Genomic DNA, 17,471 nt, shown 5'->3' with positions numbered 1-17,471 from the left:
ATGTGTATCAAAAAGCCCCTTGATTCAAACTAATTAGAATCTGATTGGGAAGTTATAGGAATGCCTGGAAAAGCTAACTAGAAAAAAAAGTAAATACTAAGTATAAGGGCATTTGATTGGTACTGCAGGTGTTCAGAAAAGGACTACCGATGGACAGACTGGAGGGGGGTCTAGTCCATTTCAACGAGCAGAGAAGACTGAGACAAGTATTCTAGATACAGATGCAAAGTGGGCGGGCAAAGAAGTGGAGAAAAGGAAAGCCCAAAGTGGTTCAGAGCAAGAAATAGATAAATTTGCCTGAAGTAAAGGGTTCACCCAGAGAGACAGGTCGCAAATGCAGATTGTTGATCCATAAAGTAAAATTGTAACTAAGAAGCTGAAGAGGAGTATTCTCCTGTCAGCTTCTGGGAAGCCCCAGACTGACACGTGGCATAATTAGGGCAACATAAAATAGTCAATGACGATAATACGTTAATATTGCACAACATTTTGTTTCAAAGCAATCCCATCCACGATTCACAAACAAAAATCCTTTTTCTCATTTTACAGAGCTGTCACCATCCATCAACACATTCAGGTGAGCTGTGATTCGGAGCTCCACCTTTCGCCCTGGCATTTTGCGAGAGGAAGCAGGAGTTGTCAGAGTGAGGAAACTGAAGCAAGAAGATGAGCGGGTTGTTCAGTCAGCACGGAAAGGATTAGAACTGAACGAATTAAAGTGGGTCAGGGATTGATGTTGGAGAAGGGACACTCACGGTCCTCAGAGTGTCCTGAAAGCTGCTTTGAATTGCAGGCAAGTATGAACTACTAATCAGAACTACTGGATGTGTAAACACGAAGTTGATCACACAACTATTCTAAGTTTTAAGATGGCAGAATAAACCTATTTTTTCTCATTCATTCATTTTGCTAGGGAGCTATCACTGTTGCCTTAATTCACAGGAGCTTTAAAAATCAAATCATACTCTACTAGGTTATAATTCCAGAGGACTTTATGGTTATCTGTTTCAAAGAATCAAATGGTTAACTCAGAGACTCTTCCCGGCTGTTTCTTTCCACTGATTGTGTTTTGAAGGTGCCTGCAATCTAGTTTCATTGCACTGCCTTTTAAAATTCTCATTAACATTTATTTTATTCAAATATAGTAATCCTCGCTTCAGCAGTGAATAGCTAACTCCCACTCCCACACGCTACGATGTTAGCATCATAGCTTTAAAGTGCTTCAGAGATTTTGTACAAAAGTCTTTTGAAATCACGCTCAAACTGAAGACTATATCTTTCTTCTTCCTATCAGTTTATCTTTTTCTCTTGGGAGACTTTTTTTCTTTTATGAAATGGTTCTCAAATTGAAATGCTTCTATCCCCTCCCTGAGAGACTGTGATCTACCCTAAAGGCAAGAGTGAAGACAGCAAGGCACTGATGTCTATTGTTTTTTTTTTTAAGTTCATACCTTGTTAAATCAGAACTACAGACAAAGAAGCATCTTATGTGAGAAATAGCTACTGGTCTCAAGCAAAATTGCATCACCCAGCCTACGACGGGTGGATGGAAAATGTCCAGGTCTGTTTCTATGGAGTGAAATCGCAATTCTCTCCCTTTTTTTTTTTTTTTTCTGTTTTGACCATTGTTTTTTTAATTGTTAAAAAACTTGTAAGTGTAGTACATGCTACTTAGTAATCAGTCTCCTTCAAGAAAATAACTCTTTTGGGCACTCCCTTTACCAGGTGTAACAGAAGAAAAAGTTTAATACCATAAAACAATAAAAACATCAGTGTCCATGTTTTATATACTTTTGGTAAATAACTGGATGACGGTGGGACATGCAAGGTAACCTACTGAGTTTGTGCATTCCCTGCAGGTACCACGGGGGACTTTTTGGTACAAGATGGAGAAGCCTCTCCCAGAGAAGGAAATTAGCTCTTATTGATTTTATACAAAAGGCACCAAGACTGAGATTTTGTTTGGGGGGAAAAAGTGTTTGCTGCTTAAAAATAAAAAAGTTTCAAAAACACTGGCCATGACTTTATTTTTCCCTCTTTCTAATCAAATATGAACCATTCTTCAATGTCCAGATCATATTTTTATCTTAAACAAGGCCTTCTCTGACCATTCTAGAAAATCAGCCCTTGTCCAGTGTACGTGGTGTTTGACTCTTAGTTTTACTTAGTGACACTGTGTCTTGTATTTTCATTAAATCATCCAGATGTCTAACTTTTGTCAACTAGCTTATAAGCACTTGGTATGGTGGGAACATGTTTTATTTGATTTTGCATGCTTCTTGCCAGAGAACCAGGGACAGCACCTCTCTTTTAGGAACTAGGCGGCAAGAAAGGGGAGACAACTACCCCTCAAGCCCTGCCCTCTGCGGATGGGGCAGACACTGCACTGTGCCTACTGATAACCGTGCCCCACGGCCACAGAGGAGGGCACACCAATGGCAACGGAGCACATGGTTTGGCTGCAGCAACTCCAGCCAGCAGGGGTCCCTCTCTGGGCTAAGGGGGCGGGGGCTGGACTCTGTAGGACAGCGCAGCTGTGTCTGGGGAGAGGCAGAGATGGGGAAGTGAAGCAGCACGGTGATGCCACGTGGTCTGTCCTTTGGAGAGGGCTCCCTGACAGATCCAGAAGGTACAGGGGTCAGGGTCCAGCCTGGAGCAGGAGGAGGTGAGATGAGCGAAGCAGGAAATCAGGGCACAGGCAAGGGGAGGCCCACTTCTCACGGGGACAGTGGAGTACATGAGGGAACTGAAGGTAATGATCTAGTCTTAAGGACTGAGGACACCCAACAGGGGCTTGGGAAGGCAGCCGGGACACCAGCTCATGATAGGAAGCCAGCTATCACAACTCGCTTAGGCAGGGAAATAGCTCCTAACCCGAGGAGTTTTCAGACTGGTTCAGAACTGAGGCTGCCTTTTCCTGTTTCTCCTGGGCTATATTTGACCTCACATATATATTATCTGATTGGTGTCTCTCTTTCTGTTTCATTTCTCCTAATCTCACAAAGTCACACTCAGATATGCTGCGTACTACACTATCCAGACCAATGCCAACTAGGGTGAATGACTTTTTCACATTTTATCACTCATTCTGCTACCGCTGTAACACCTCACATTTCCCAATACAGAGATGCCCTTTATGGAAGAAAACAATGTATCCCCTGCTCCTCCTCTCTTCCCTATAGTCAGTGAATAATGCCGTCTTGTTTCCTGGTCTCTTTCAGACAGACAGGTAAGGCATCGAGAAGCGAAGTACAGGATGCTGCACCAGGTGATGTGGGTTTGATCCCAGTTCATCCCCATCTAACTGAGAGACTGAGGGCAAGGCAACTACCCTAGAGACTCACTCTGTATATTAATAGTGGGCTGTGGGGGGCAAATGATTATTACTTTACAGTTTAATTGAATTAAAAAAAAATAAATATGTACTTGCCTAGCACAGGGTCTGACCCATGGTAGGTGCAGAATAAATGAAATTTGAATTTGAATTTCAAGCTATAGCTTGTTTTCCTTGATCCTTTACATGCACAGTCACGCTGTTCTTATTTAAATCCCTATCCTGCTTAAGAAGCATGATTTTGGATTATTTTCAATTATTTTTTCTTTTAAAGCCTGTATCCATCAGAGCAGTGACTGTCAACTCTGCTATACATTAGAATCTCCTGGGGAACAGTTAAAAAATAACAGCGCCTGGGTCCCACCTCTGACCAACTGAATCTGCAGTTCTGAAGATGATCACAACATTTGCATCAAACAATAAATGAAAAAGTAGGAAGAAAAAGAATGATTAAAAACGTTTAATTCAAATCAAACCAAAATAGAACTTAAGAATTATTTCACAGCTTAAGACTATCACACAGTCTATTATATAAGGCTGTAAGAGGGATTTGAAAACACTTACCTTTGTTATTGTATACATCTAAGTAATTTGGTGCTGAAAAAATTGTAATTAGAGAAGGGAAGCCTGTTGTTTGGCTTTTCCTGTACATGCGGTACCTAAAAACAATAAATACAAGTCAAAACAAGGCTAAGTATGGAAAAATGATGGTATCAAATTATAGATTTAGAAATAGAAAATTAAAATTAAGTTTGGTCATTCAAAGAGAATTCAATTATATAACATTAAATAAATTTTTCTCTTTAAAGTCTGCTATACACAGACATGAGTTCATTTCAGGGTGACAATGAAAACATACAGTCATATGTACAATTTCCAAATGGGTCTTTTCTAAGTTTAGCAGACCCAGGGGAGGGTGGAGTTCAGTGAAAAATCATAATTCATTTTGAAGTGCCCAATAGAGAGGACAAAAGCTACTTTTTGCACCCAGATTCTGTACCTAACATGTTTTTCAGAAGTTTGTCAATATTTCTACCATAAAAAGACTACATAAACAGAGCAATATGAGTTACCACTCATAACCAGGCTGATTATCCTATTTATCTACAATATTCTATTATGGTTCTATAAACCCATTTTGCCTGGACTAAGTGATTTGCTTTTCAAAGGATGTCTGGTTAAATCTATGGGTTTTACGAACTGAAATTGTTTCTATTTTAGAATTTTATTTATTACCAATCTCTTCTGGTGTCTGTAGGTCAAAGATTATTGTCCCAGCAGGGTAACATTTAATCAATCAGTAGTGAAACCTCTGAAAGATCTTTGGAAATAAACCAACAACCCAGTGACTTTTCTTCCACTGAAACAAATGTAGGACTCTAGTCCTCAAATAATCAAAAAAATACAAGAGATTCTGTTCTTTTCCATCAAGGCGAAAAGGTAGCTCATGAATTCTATATGAGAGCCTTCAGGAATATCAGTTTAGAAGAATTCCTAACGTGCCAAAATTTCATCATTCCTTAGTTCTTCTGTGTTACTTATTTCTGGCAGATCAACAAACCTAATTTAGCTGGATTCTAAATGTGCCTCAAATAGTATCTTTAGAGAGAGAAATAGCCACCTTAAATTTTATCATTTTACAAATATTTTGATACTACTTTTCCAGAAGAAAAATCATCCCCTTAAAAGTCTTTTGAAATGTCCCAGAAGCATTTATTCTGCTTATGGAAGTGAACTTCGCTGGGGGAAAAAAATCAGAACGTGAAAGGTAGTAACAACACTCTTAATCTTAGTATCTTGACTTTGTAAAACTGTGGTCAACAATGCCTACTTGACAACAAATAGAAACAAAGAATCTGGATAACATAATCTCAATTTTCCCCAATGAATCAATCAACTGCTCATTTTAAACAAATATATTTGTTGATTTTAATTGATGCACTGAATCATTTTCAACTAAGCAGATGATTTCAGGTCTCTAGTGGGATTAAAATAAATCTGCTTAACATATTCAGTTAGGACAGTCAGCCAAAAAACAATGGTGACACCACTGCCCTGAAAAGTGGAAAAAAAAATTATTTGAGGACCTGATTGGCTGGGAATTTCAATCGGTTACTTCAAACATCAGCTACAAGAGCACTGAGCACACCATACTGAATCAGTCCAGACTTGCTGACTGACTGCTTGAAAAAGCTAATTGTGAAAAAAACTTAGGATCTGCCTCGATTCAGAGTCATCACAGGCATGGGCTTACTTTGCAATGCAGGCGTCTAAATTCCCAATTTCAGTACACAAGTTATAAAAAGAAATGTTCCTCCTTTTCAGAATATTTAGAATATGAAGGAATGAGTTTAAACGTTTGAACGCAAAATAACGCCTTTCAGTGAGCCTCCTGGGAAGGGTATCGGACTTCAAATTCTAAAATTAATTATGCCTATTTCTCCCCATGCCTATATCCTTAATACAGACTTAATGCACCATCAAGGTGCATATCTGATATTTTCTAGGTTTCAAAATCCTTAAAATCGGTCTATATTTTTAAAATTTACCAGATATTACAAAATCATGTCATGCATTTGTTATTTGGAATATGGGCTTTTTTCCCTCATCATTTCAATGTCTGCTTTTGTCCTTTAAAACTTCACAGGGATCAGGAACGATACTCTTTAAACAAGAGTACAACATGCAGTATCTGTGAAATATTTATGTTTTTTTGTGTAATTCTCATTCACATTGCCAACCAAGACTGAAAGTGGCTGTGATTTACTCACTTATGGGACAGTGGTAAGAGCAGGAATTGAAAGAAATGAAAAGAGGTGGCCTCACAGTGCTTAAGACAGCCAGGTGAAAATCCTACCTGCTGAAGCTAAAAATGGAGGAACTCTGAAGGGGACTTTATGACACATCTGTAGCCACTCATTCCCCAGGACCATGCCATATCTGTGTCACCAGAAGGCAACTTTTAGATCTAACTCCTTCAGGGATAGTGCCTGGGAAAAGCGAACCTCCACAGTGGAGCGCATGAGGGAGTTGTGACAAAGGCCCGTGCATGTCTCCACAAACCCACAGAACTGCTCACCCTGCATCTTGGGCTTCATGGGCTCGGAGTATGGATAACAAGTTATTGTGCTGTAAGAATTCACATACAGCCGGGTAACTGCCAGAGAGAAAAAAGAAAAAGACAGAAGCATCTGTTATGAAATCATGAAGAGCAGTACATTTATCTGTAACATCCAGACCCATGTGATTGGTCAAGTATAATAAAACATACGTCATTCATGAAACGAGCCTCTTGGTTCTACAGACAGGTTTTTCCCCCATGGCAGAAAAAGCACCTACAGCTGTACTTTTTACATAATCAGAAAGGGCTGGAGGTGTGTGAATTGGGAAAAGAATGCAAGCCTTTATATATAAAGAAAAGTATCTGCTCAGAGAGAAAATCAGTTTATCAAGTCTACACATAAACACAAAGCGAAAAGGAGCCTCATACATAGCATGAGAACGGAATTTAAAATATAAACCCCAATTTCCTGAAATAGAGTGCTATTTGCATTTGGGTGCCTGCTTGAAAGCTTGACAGAGAAGACTGAGTTATGGAGTGGGAGAGAATAGATGCTCTGGGAAACCAAGTTGTCAGCTTACTTATGGGTCCATCAACTGATTACATCATTCAAAATCTAAACAGAATTATGGCATGCACAAGAGTTTTAAATGTGTATTTTAAATATGACCAGCAGAACTTTATCTGAAGACTTTTTCTTTATTGTGATTTAATAAAAATATCAAATGCACAATCAAGATAATGAAGTTTGTAAAGAAAGTCTCAAAACCAAAGATGGAAAGTTCATTAAAAATGAAATTCAAATTACAAGCTAAACTTGAAAACCCTTTGCAATCACTTTCTCTCTGCTCCAAGAATTTTTAATGAGAAAAATGCATGCCATAAAAATGAGTAAAATTTACATAGTTCAAATCAAGGGACAGCAAACCAATTAAATATAAACAAACTTCAGATATTCACTAGAACCTAAACTACATACACTATACAAAACAATTCAGCAATTATAAAAATAGGTCCTTGCAGAAATAACAGTATATGTGACTCAAATAATTTATTATAAAAGAGAAGATGAAAATAGTTTTTCTACTACAGATTTTGTAAGAATTCCCTGATCAACAGGAAAAAAAACACCATTAAGATGGCATACCATTGTAGAGATATTGATTATAAAAAGGATTCAATTCTTTGGCAAAATTCTTTGGATGTGAAATAAAAAATAGCCTTTGTGCATGTGCACACATTTGTGTGTGGGTGTGTGTCTGCACGTATGTGTGTTCTAGAATATTCCAGCAATTGGCCAGGGAAAGAGAAAGAGGAGACACCCAGGAAGCCTTCACTTCCTAGTGTTGCCAGGTTGTCCCAACAAATAAATCGTCTAACTAATACACAGTCACGTAACTTACAAACTGGAGATGGCGGCCCAGAGTGTCTACATGGAAATAAGTCCACATGGTACCTAGATCACTGGTTGACCAATGTGTGTCTTCAGAGTGTGTGTTCTACTTTGGGAGAAGGTGAGTGTCAGTGTGTCAACAAAAAACCCTTAATTTCAGAGACACTGGTTGGTCTTCAAAAAACAGCGCATTTGCTTGGTATATATGCAGCTATAAGATGCCCAGCCCAGGGGTGACAGGGTAGGGGTGGCACTCAATAAATGTCCCTTTCCAATCTCTTCAAGCAGTTTGCTTAGGTTTCTTAAGCCCTCACAATGCTTCTTTAAAAAGACATTTTATTGCCTTGTTGTACCACTGAAGACAGAAATTGTCTAGGTTCCTCACTTTTTTCCTTTGGGCAAATGGCTTGGCTGCTCTTTTTTATTTATTTTTTCCTTTGGAAGAACTTATGTTAGTCTTATGAAAACATAATTTTAACATATTTTCTTCATGCTAAGAAAGCATGTGAGTCTGAGGAAATCTTTTTGAAAAATATATATCATGTAGATCTTTTTTTTTTTTTCTTTTTTCATTAATAAGGTGAAGTTTCTGAGCCCATCTCAGAAGAAGAAAAGAATCTTTCTTCCTCCAGTCTGATCAGCCCAGGCCTCAGCCTGCCATGGGCACCCTTGTCAGGCACGATCCATCTGCATGGGTGACCCTGGAATGGTTTTGTTTAATCCTATATCCTGAACATGTCCTGAAACAACACTTGCTTCAAGGATTGCTGAAGGTCCCTGATGCGTTTGGCTGTGTGATATTCATTTATTGCTGTGTTTGGGCAAGAAGTTATTTTAGTCTCTGAAAATCTTGTTTTTTTCTATTGGAGAATGATTATTCCTAATCACTAGAGATGCGTCTTCTGTGGGTAGAAAGGGAGGTGGAAATTTCCACGGAATAGTGGGGATCCTTAGATCTGGGGTCTCATCCTACTTTCTTGTGTAAACTTTGGAAAATTGCTTATCCTCTTTGAGCCTCAATTACCCCATTTGTAAAAATGCAGACAATATTATTTATTTCATAGATATGAGATAAAAATGAAATGAGGTAGCAATTTATGTACATGTCCTAGCCCAGTGCCTGCCCCACAGCAGTAGACAGTTAGCAATTCCGAACCTCTCCCACCACCACGGTGTGGAGGGAAGGACGGTGAGTTAGCACCCTCAGATTCTAGAAGAAGCTGTTTCATTTATCAGTTGTGACTTGTGTTGGATCTTAAAGGCAATGACTTCTGGGGATTCACAGACAGGCGAGGGGTTAGAGTTTCACCAAAATAAGGACAGGAATAGGAAGTAGAACAAGCGTGAACATAGGTAAAGAAAGTAGGAAGGTCAGACATGATCAGAATGTCAGATGTCAGAAATGATAGAAAAGCTGGCTTTGCATTAGAGCAAATAGCTATCAGACTCGTTCTGTTGATTCTCTCATTTTTGTTTCTTGCTATATTAAACTACATTTTAGACCCAGAAAGAAATCTTGCAGATTTCAGATGCTTTAACCATGGATATTGCCAGCAGGCATTATTAAAATGCTTTTTTTATGCTTTTATGCCTTTGCATATACTTTCCCTGAGTTTGTTTTTCCCTTCTGCAAAGGCCCTCTCTTCTGCCAAGTCTTTGCCAAATGATCACTTGTGAACCCTTCCCTTCAAACCTACTTCACCCTGTGGTGTACAAAACTGCTGCATCTACCACATTCCTGCAACATATGAATCTAATACATCACTTGTCACGCTGTAGTGTAATTTATGTTTATACATCTGCTCTCCAGTAATAGCGAATGCCTTCAGAGACAGATTCTGTTTTATTTGTCTTCATATCCTAAATGCTCAGCAGCAATTTGTCAGCTTATTGGAGCTCACATGCAATTACTGGAGTAGCCTCAAAAGGGGCAGCTAAGCAGAGGAGAGATGCAAACGGTTTCTCTCCCTCACCGGCTTCAGCCAAGCAGAGGCGGGCAACCTGCAATCCCTCTGCCAAGGGACCGAAGAAAGCCTCCACCTGCCTCCACAGTGCGTCGTGGACTCTCAGCCCAGTTAAGGAGGACTTGGTCCAAATGCCCAGCTCCTCCTCTGCTTCCTGGGAGCTGGCAAATGGGTACTCAGCCCTGGACTATTCTGGCGCTGCCTGGATGCTGTCAGGCCGATCTTTCTCTAGGACTCGCTGTGTTTTTTTTGCTCAAGGGCTCTCCAACTAATTTCATTTTGCCCACCTGGGATCAAGTCTGGAAGGGCTCCAACTCTTCCTGCCAGAACTTCACCGGAGCTTAAGCCCTCACTCAGACGTGGCTGCCAGCTGCCTCAGGAGCAGGGAGCCTTTTTTATTCAAGGCAAACTTTTCTTTGAAGGATAACATTTTTACAGAAAACTGCACAAATGGGGAAGATTACAAATTGACACACAAAACTGCCCAAATCAGATTACAAGTGAACACCCTTGTAACTAGCACTCAGAACAAGACAAAGAACATGATCTGAGCCCTGGGAACTCCTTCTATCTCCTTTGAGTCATCATCACCTCCTCACTAAGGGTAACCAGCATCCTGGCTTTTACTGTTATACGTTAGCTTTCTCTAGCGCTGTACTCGTGTTTCAGTGGAATCACCCAGTGTGCACTCCTTAGTGTCTGGTTTCTTCCACTCACCATTTTATGTGTGACATCCACCCATGTTGTTATGTGCAGTTTTGGTTAACTCATTCTCATTGGCTGTAGTTAGTTGTAATAAATATACTACAATTTTTTATTCATTCTACTAAATGGACATTTGGGTTGTTTCTATTTCTTGGTTATTATGCGTACCACTTCCATGAACAATCTTGTCTGTCTATTGGTACACTTAGGTACACACTTCTAGTGGAAATAAAAATAGGAGTAGAAAAGCTTAGCTAAATATAAATGTTTAGCTTTATTGTATACCAAAGCAGCCACCTGTGATCTGGGATTAGAGGCAGAATGAGACCACTGGCGTGGTCATCTTTCTAGAATTCCTAGAGTGTTATCTTCCTCATATTTTCTCACAAACACCACTTTTCCTGCCTACAAGAGCCTTCCCCATTGACTCTGGTTGGATATGTTCTACTCATTCTTTAAAGCTTAGGTCAAACAACATTTCCACAGTGAGTAGTCCCTTCAACCACATTCATCCTTGTTTGTATGTATGTATGTATGTGTGTATGACAACCTCCACATTTATCAAACTACTCACCTTGCATTTTATTTGTCAGTTTCTGCTTCTCAGTCTCTAGCACTAGATTGTCATTTTCTCAAAGGCAGGGACTTTGAGTATACATATAAAAAACCTCACAGAAGGCATATATAGTAGGTGCTCAACTAATATTTGTTAAATAATTGAACAAGTGAATGAATTCTCAAAAGGATACCCATGAATGGAACAGTATGAATTGAAGGGAGGGGACGGGTAGGATGTGAAGTTAGGTATGGTTTCAACAAACTGAAAATGTAGGTCTTGAACTCAGAGTAGGAGGGAGGGAAGGCAGGATTGTCTAGATGCTGGGGAGACTTTAAAGAAAGGATCCATGACATACAATGGCTGATTGGTGGTGACATCAATGCACGAAGAAAAAGCAAACATATTTGCCAGTTGGCATGACTGGGAGAATGAACAGAATAGAAACAGAAAAAACCAGGAGGAATCCCCAGTGGGAAATTAAGCAAGTGGGAAGATAAATAATAAAACTTTTCAGGCAAGGTGCATTCAGGTTAAGGTGACAACAGAACATCTAAAATAAAAAAAAAAAATCTAGCAGAAAGCTAGAAATAGAGAATTCAAGCTCAGGAAAGATAAAGGGTTAAAAGGAGCTAGACATAGATCTGGTCATCTAACCACAGAGCTCACAGTTTACAGTGAAGCTACAGCAATAGATAAGGTAGCTGGGGAAAGTGTGAAGAAAAAAATGCCAAAAGCAGGAGGAAGACAAAGAAGGAGGCGGAGGAAGAGGCAGGGATCTTCCTGGTAAGTTAGAGGAGAGTCAGGATATGTGCAAAAGGATGAACCAGAGGATTTCAAGGTGGAAGGAGCTGACAAGAGTGTCAACTGCAGAAGAGGCGTTGGGCAGCTTGTGAAGAGAAGATAGGCTACTGATCTGTGATTAAGAGACCGGTAGTGATTTGAGTGAGCTGCAATCTGCAGCTCCAAAAACACATTTTTAAATGATCATCAAGATGGCCTTCAAATCTCAGAGCTTAGAGGAACTTTAGAATGGTTAATTTAACTCACTCCTTTTGAAGCAAGCCATTCCTAGAACACAGAGCTTACAGGATGGTGCATCTAAGGCAAACAACCCAAAGCACCAAATCCAGCCAAAAGTTTCATTTGGTGTACCTGAAGATGAAAATTTTACCTCTGATTTATCAGGATCCTCACTAATCTTTACAATCTAACTCCTGGCGGCTTCAAGACTCTCCATTCCTTGCCTGACATTATAGGCATTCAAGTATGCAAACACTGGTCTAAGGTTCTAAAGATAATGGTAGCATTGGGGCAAAAGCAGAATTCTTACGGATTCTTTCCTCTCCGTCACATTGACTATCTTCTATAACTCACGAACAGCATTAGTAAATCCTTACAGATGCATTTCTCTATATAACTTCATTTCAGTTGAATGACGGCCCAGACACTGTGTTAGATCATGGGTAGGATGACAGAACAAATTAAATATACAAACTCTATAGAGACATGCAAAGTAAAACTGGGAGTTGTGGATCAAAATTACTGCCAATTACTCAAACAGGTCACCGTCACCAAGTTTCTCTACCAATTCTATTGTTTCTCTGTGCCCCTCTACACCAGTTTTACAAACTGTGACCATGGAGGATGCCTTGACACCTTCAAGATGGCACTAAAGACAAAAGAATCAAAAAACTCTTGAGAGAATGTGTGAGCCATTTTTCTCTTCCTCAGATAAGACATAACCCAAACTGCTTTCCCATGAGTCAGAGAACATGGGCTGTGGATTTTGATAGTCAGCATTTGTCATGGTTAAAAATCATTATCTCTTAAGAACCTCTGATGAGAGGAGTTGGATAATCATTTTGTTGAGAACAAAAGTATGAAAACATGCATAGTCCTCTAATTATCTAGTTGATGGGTTTTATCTCTGATGTAAACACATCTGTGTGTACAGTCACAAAAGAAAAATATCATAACTTTGCATAAGTTCAGTACAGGACTTTATTTAGAATACGATTTATTGGAATAGCTGACTGAGAAAGCCAATAGAAGAATGTTATACTATGATTTAAAGAAAGATGAATGCAATATGGCTCAATATCAAAATCAAGAGGTTTGTATTTTGTTGGACATTGTATTATTGAAGCACAACTCAGCAGGTATCAAATAGGTAATTTAAATTCTCATGGTATAATTAGAGATTTAATGCCAGATCTGAAAAATTGAACACTTTGCTTTGATATTTTTCAACAATATGACCTCTCACTAGAAGTTTGAACATTAATGAAAGATTACTCCACAATTAACTAATTGCTAAAAAGAAACCTTAGGCTTTTCAGAAGTACTAGCCTCTGCCTCTTCATTTCAGCCCAAAGTTCCAAAACATAGAAATGAACTGTAAGCTGTCTGATAAATAAGCTTGGAACAAACCTTCTTAATATTTAAAACAAAAACTATTCTTTGAAAGATCCTTTACAGTGTACAAGACTTTCTGTTCACAAACTTCAGTTTCTCAATCACATCAACAGATGAGTAAAAGGAAACTTTTTTCCCCATAAAAGAAACAATATATAGAACAAAATTTTCCACTGCTGAACAAACTCTGATCAATGCTGTGCAGAAGGATGGTATCTGTTACTCTAGAGACAGAAGATATGTGGTTGGATGTATTTTACAGAGTTCTTCCAGCCAGGCCAGTAGTTTAGCTGCTGGGGCAGGAATTGAGTGCAAATTTCAGTGAACACCAAGTTTGATTTTGAAGTTAAAAAAAAAAAGACTGTGTATTCTAGCATTTAAAATTCTCCATGTCTCTATAATCAATTTCACCCTTTCACTCTGGCTACTTTCACATTAAAACTGTATGTCTAATAAGGGAACTTATGTAAAACTGGGTAATGAAATGCAGTAGGCTAAAACTGAGGTAGCTAAGATGTCAGGAAAATCGGTAGGCCATGCAAAAACCCAACTGTGTTGTGGATGTCTTTCTGAAGAGCTCTGAAATATTACAGGGTGAGCAAATCTCCATACATTTGCAAATATAAACATTACTAAAAATTTTGTTCAACGTGGCTTGTCAGAATGCTAAAAATACACCTATATACTGAGTTACTGCTAATTTTAATTTCTTCAGGAAGTCTAATGAACTCAAGAACATTTAAGAATAACTTGAAAATAATTAACCAATTTAAAAGTGCTTTTCTGATTTAAGTTATGAAAACTGGTTTAAAAAAAATTTCAGGGATTACATAATGGAATGAAAAATCAAGGTTGTCAGTGCATATTTTTTAGCTACAGTTCTTGAAACAGAACAAATCTTCTACTAAACCGTACTATCTTCTTTGGCTGTCTTGTCATCCTGAAGTCACTTACTTCTTTTATACCTTTCCTATTCTTCACAGATATTATATCTCTAGGTTTATATAGATACCTTCATTTATTTACCTATTTATTTATATTTATATTTTCCAAAAGATAAAAACCCATTTGAACTAGGCTTTCAAAGTGAACCTTTCAATTTCACTTGTTTCCTGGCAGAGTTACACACACACATACAGAAGTCAGGCACATGGACTGATCAATTGCAGCGGCTGTGAGAGCCCCATCCTCACCTGTAGAAGTATGAACACCCCCTGACTGTGTTGTGAGTGAAATGTTCCTGAGTCTTCTCATTTCCAAAATCCTCCAGGGGGTCTGACCACAGGATATCACACATAGGTCCGTAAGCAGGTGGTTCTTTGAATCGGTCTAACTAAGAAAAATAGAAGACAGAGAGCAAAATACTAATCTTTGGAAACTTGGAATTCAGAAAAACAGAAGAAACCAGCATTTTGCAATTCTCCCCTCCGCTCCCCAGCCACAGGGTACTGTGAACTGCCCCCTACCTTCTCTCTCCTGTTCTGCTTTCCTTCCTCCCCCTTCTACTCTTTACCTCTCTCTCGAAATTTCCTTCCCTCTTCCTCTGGATGCTCATTTACTACTTGCCTTCATCTCATCCTTTACTTCTCTCTTGCCTTTGTAGTTCCTACTCTTTCCTCCTTTCTCCTGGTTTCCACTCCGTCTTTCTCTCCTTCTTACTTATTTTATCCACTCAAGGTTTCAGTTACCGGTTGATGTGACTCTACCTGTGTTTCATATCTTAAGGAGAAGCTTTTATTTTAGTTTATCTTTGGGGAAATTTCTGTTACTACCTTGGTTAAACTGTGATTAGAAATCAGGATGGGGAACAAATTATGGTGTTTATCTCTAACAATAAAATTTTGACAACAGACGGGTTTCATTTTAAGAGTAGCTGCTTACTGTATGACATTTTGGATATTTATTCATTAGGAGCTACACAGGTTTCTAATTAGAGTCTAAACCGACTGTAGTTTACCTTACTGGGTGCAAACCAAGAGTAGTAACAAGCAGTAAAGTAGCCCCGAATTTAGCTGCTCATTCTTCAGCTCACAGTTCTAAGTTTTATACTTTTACCTGAAGTCCTCATATGAAATCCATTTTCCAATTTTCTAGCTATAAACATTTAGCAAAGCCATATTTCAATTTAAAATGGTGCATTTAGAAGCTATGAGAATATAATAGCTGGAAATGACATTTCACCAACAATTTTATAGCACTGTCACTTTTCTTTGGTTTATCCTGATTTACCTGCAATTAAAGGGTCTTTGGTGAAGCTAGCAGATATTATGGAATCCTTGGAAAAAAGCATAAAACAGCTATGAAAACCCATTGAGAACTGATATTCTACATATTCAATGCTTTAATATTTAAAAAAAACCCATCAGGACAGGTGAATATAGAATGCTGACAGCCCATCAAATTCTCTTTTTGAGACATAAAAGGCGATATAAATAATGGCCTTGCTACATATCTTTTTTTTAACTAATTCTAAAAAGAATGAAGCAATATTTCATGTTTTCAACATCCAATGAAAAACTTCAATAAGACAAAGCCCTCTATATTTCAACCATTATGCTATCCATAAAATATTCATTGCAAACTAAGACTTGTTTAAGAGATTTAAATAATTTATGCTTCTGGAACAATTCATACAAGAAAAATAATGCTTATCCATAAAAATACAGAATTTTTTTCTGAGAAACAAGAACTTATTATTAGGAACAGAAGAGAAGAGGAGGGGAGACTTTCTGATTAATGTGAATTCCCAGCTAGAGCTTTGGTAAAGCAACCTGAATATAGAATTTATTCTGGAAAAGTTATAAAGTGCTTCCTAAAGTTAATACCATCTACAGTAAAAACAAACAATGATAAAATTAATTAAATAAAGTAAGGTTGGTGGAAACTCTAATAGAAATATGGCAAAATGCAAACCTAGAAATTATTTTATGGCTGAGTCCAGAGCTTAATGACGAATATGAAAATTGAACCTATTATATGAAACATGCCAGAAACTAAGTCCTGGACATAGAAGGGGATATTTTTAAAATCTACTTAATTTATGGTAAGTCGTCTACTTATTTATTTCAGGGGTCCATCGGGTTGTAGAAGAATAAACTGGGTATAAGCCATGCAGAAAGCAAACCACTCTGGACCTGAACTCCACGACTACCTTTCAGTGTCATGTCTCTACATCACTTTAAACACCAATGCTCTGTGTGCTACAGAACACCAGAAGCAGGTGTGTAATGGCGTCTTATTAAAAAGGACACCAGCAGACAGAGGAGAAAACACAAGTTTATTTAATGTACTTTTGTTTAATTTTAAAAAATAAAAACCATGTACTTCCTTTCTAATAGGAACGTAAATACAATATTATTTTTACACTTAAACACTTGAACCTTAATGATAGAGTATTAAGGTAGATTCAATGTTTCGCTTCCCTACATACAGTTTTTCTTTAAAAACCAGTTAACTTTTAAAAGAATATTGAGCATAACCAAAGAAATAGAACATTGTCTCTTCCACTGCATGAAACTAACCCATATTACATTTTCTCAGGAAAGAGATATTTCCACATTCAATCTAACATCTTTTTGCTGGTCAAAACAACAGAAATAGCTGATACTAAGTTAAGTAGGAAAACGCCTCTTTAGAAAAATCAACTGTTTTTCACTTAGCCACTCAATACAACCAATAGAATATCATCATTGCCTTTGTTAGATTTACCTTAAAATTTCAAGCTGTAAAAATAGTAGATTTAAAAAAAATGATACTATGGACATGTTTTAAAGGTTAAGTTGTGATATTTCCCCAAGAGGAAAGCAGTGTTTTTTAACTGTAATATACCATGTTAACATAGTAGGTTGTTTGAAACAAGCCAAAGGGAAATGAAAAGGCATATATAGTATTTAGTCATCAAATATTTTACATTTCTAATGACACATGTTCCATGGTGAAATGAACCTTGAGGCTTCAGAGATGAAACCTATTCCAAGTGCTAATATATATTGCTTTCTAGATTAATAAAAAAAAGTATACAAAGAAAAGATTCATGACCA

General features: G+C 38.0%; 1 protein-coding gene across 3 annotated transcripts in view; it reads right to left on the bottom strand.

Moving 5' to 3' along the window:
• Window positions 1–17,471, bottom strand: part of PPP3CA (protein phosphatase 3 catalytic subunit alpha) — a 288,033-nt gene that overhangs the window by 47,767 nt on the left and 222,795 nt on the right. For all 3 annotated transcript variants that reach the window (XM_074343239.1, XM_074343244.1, XM_074343251.1), the window contains 3 exons: window positions 14,625–14,764; window positions 6,414–6,491; window positions 3,899–3,993 (listed from right to left, as the gene is read on the bottom strand). In XM_074343239.1, coding sequence (XP_074199340.1) covers window positions 3,899–3,993; window positions 6,414–6,491; window positions 14,625–14,764 — 313 coding nt within the window. The remainder of the gene's footprint in view (window positions 1–3,898; window positions 3,994–6,413; window positions 6,492–14,624; window positions 14,765–17,471) is intronic.

Source organism: Camelus bactrianus, chromosome 2, assembly GCF_048773025.1.
Source record: "Camelus bactrianus isolate YW-2024 breed Bactrian camel chromosome 2, ASM4877302v1, whole genome shotgun sequence".
Classification (NCBI taxonomy): domain Eukaryota; kingdom Metazoa; phylum Chordata; class Mammalia; order Artiodactyla; family Camelidae; genus Camelus; species Camelus bactrianus.
Note: the sequence above shows the minus strand (reverse complement) of the source record. Positions and strands in the feature narration are given on the sequence as shown.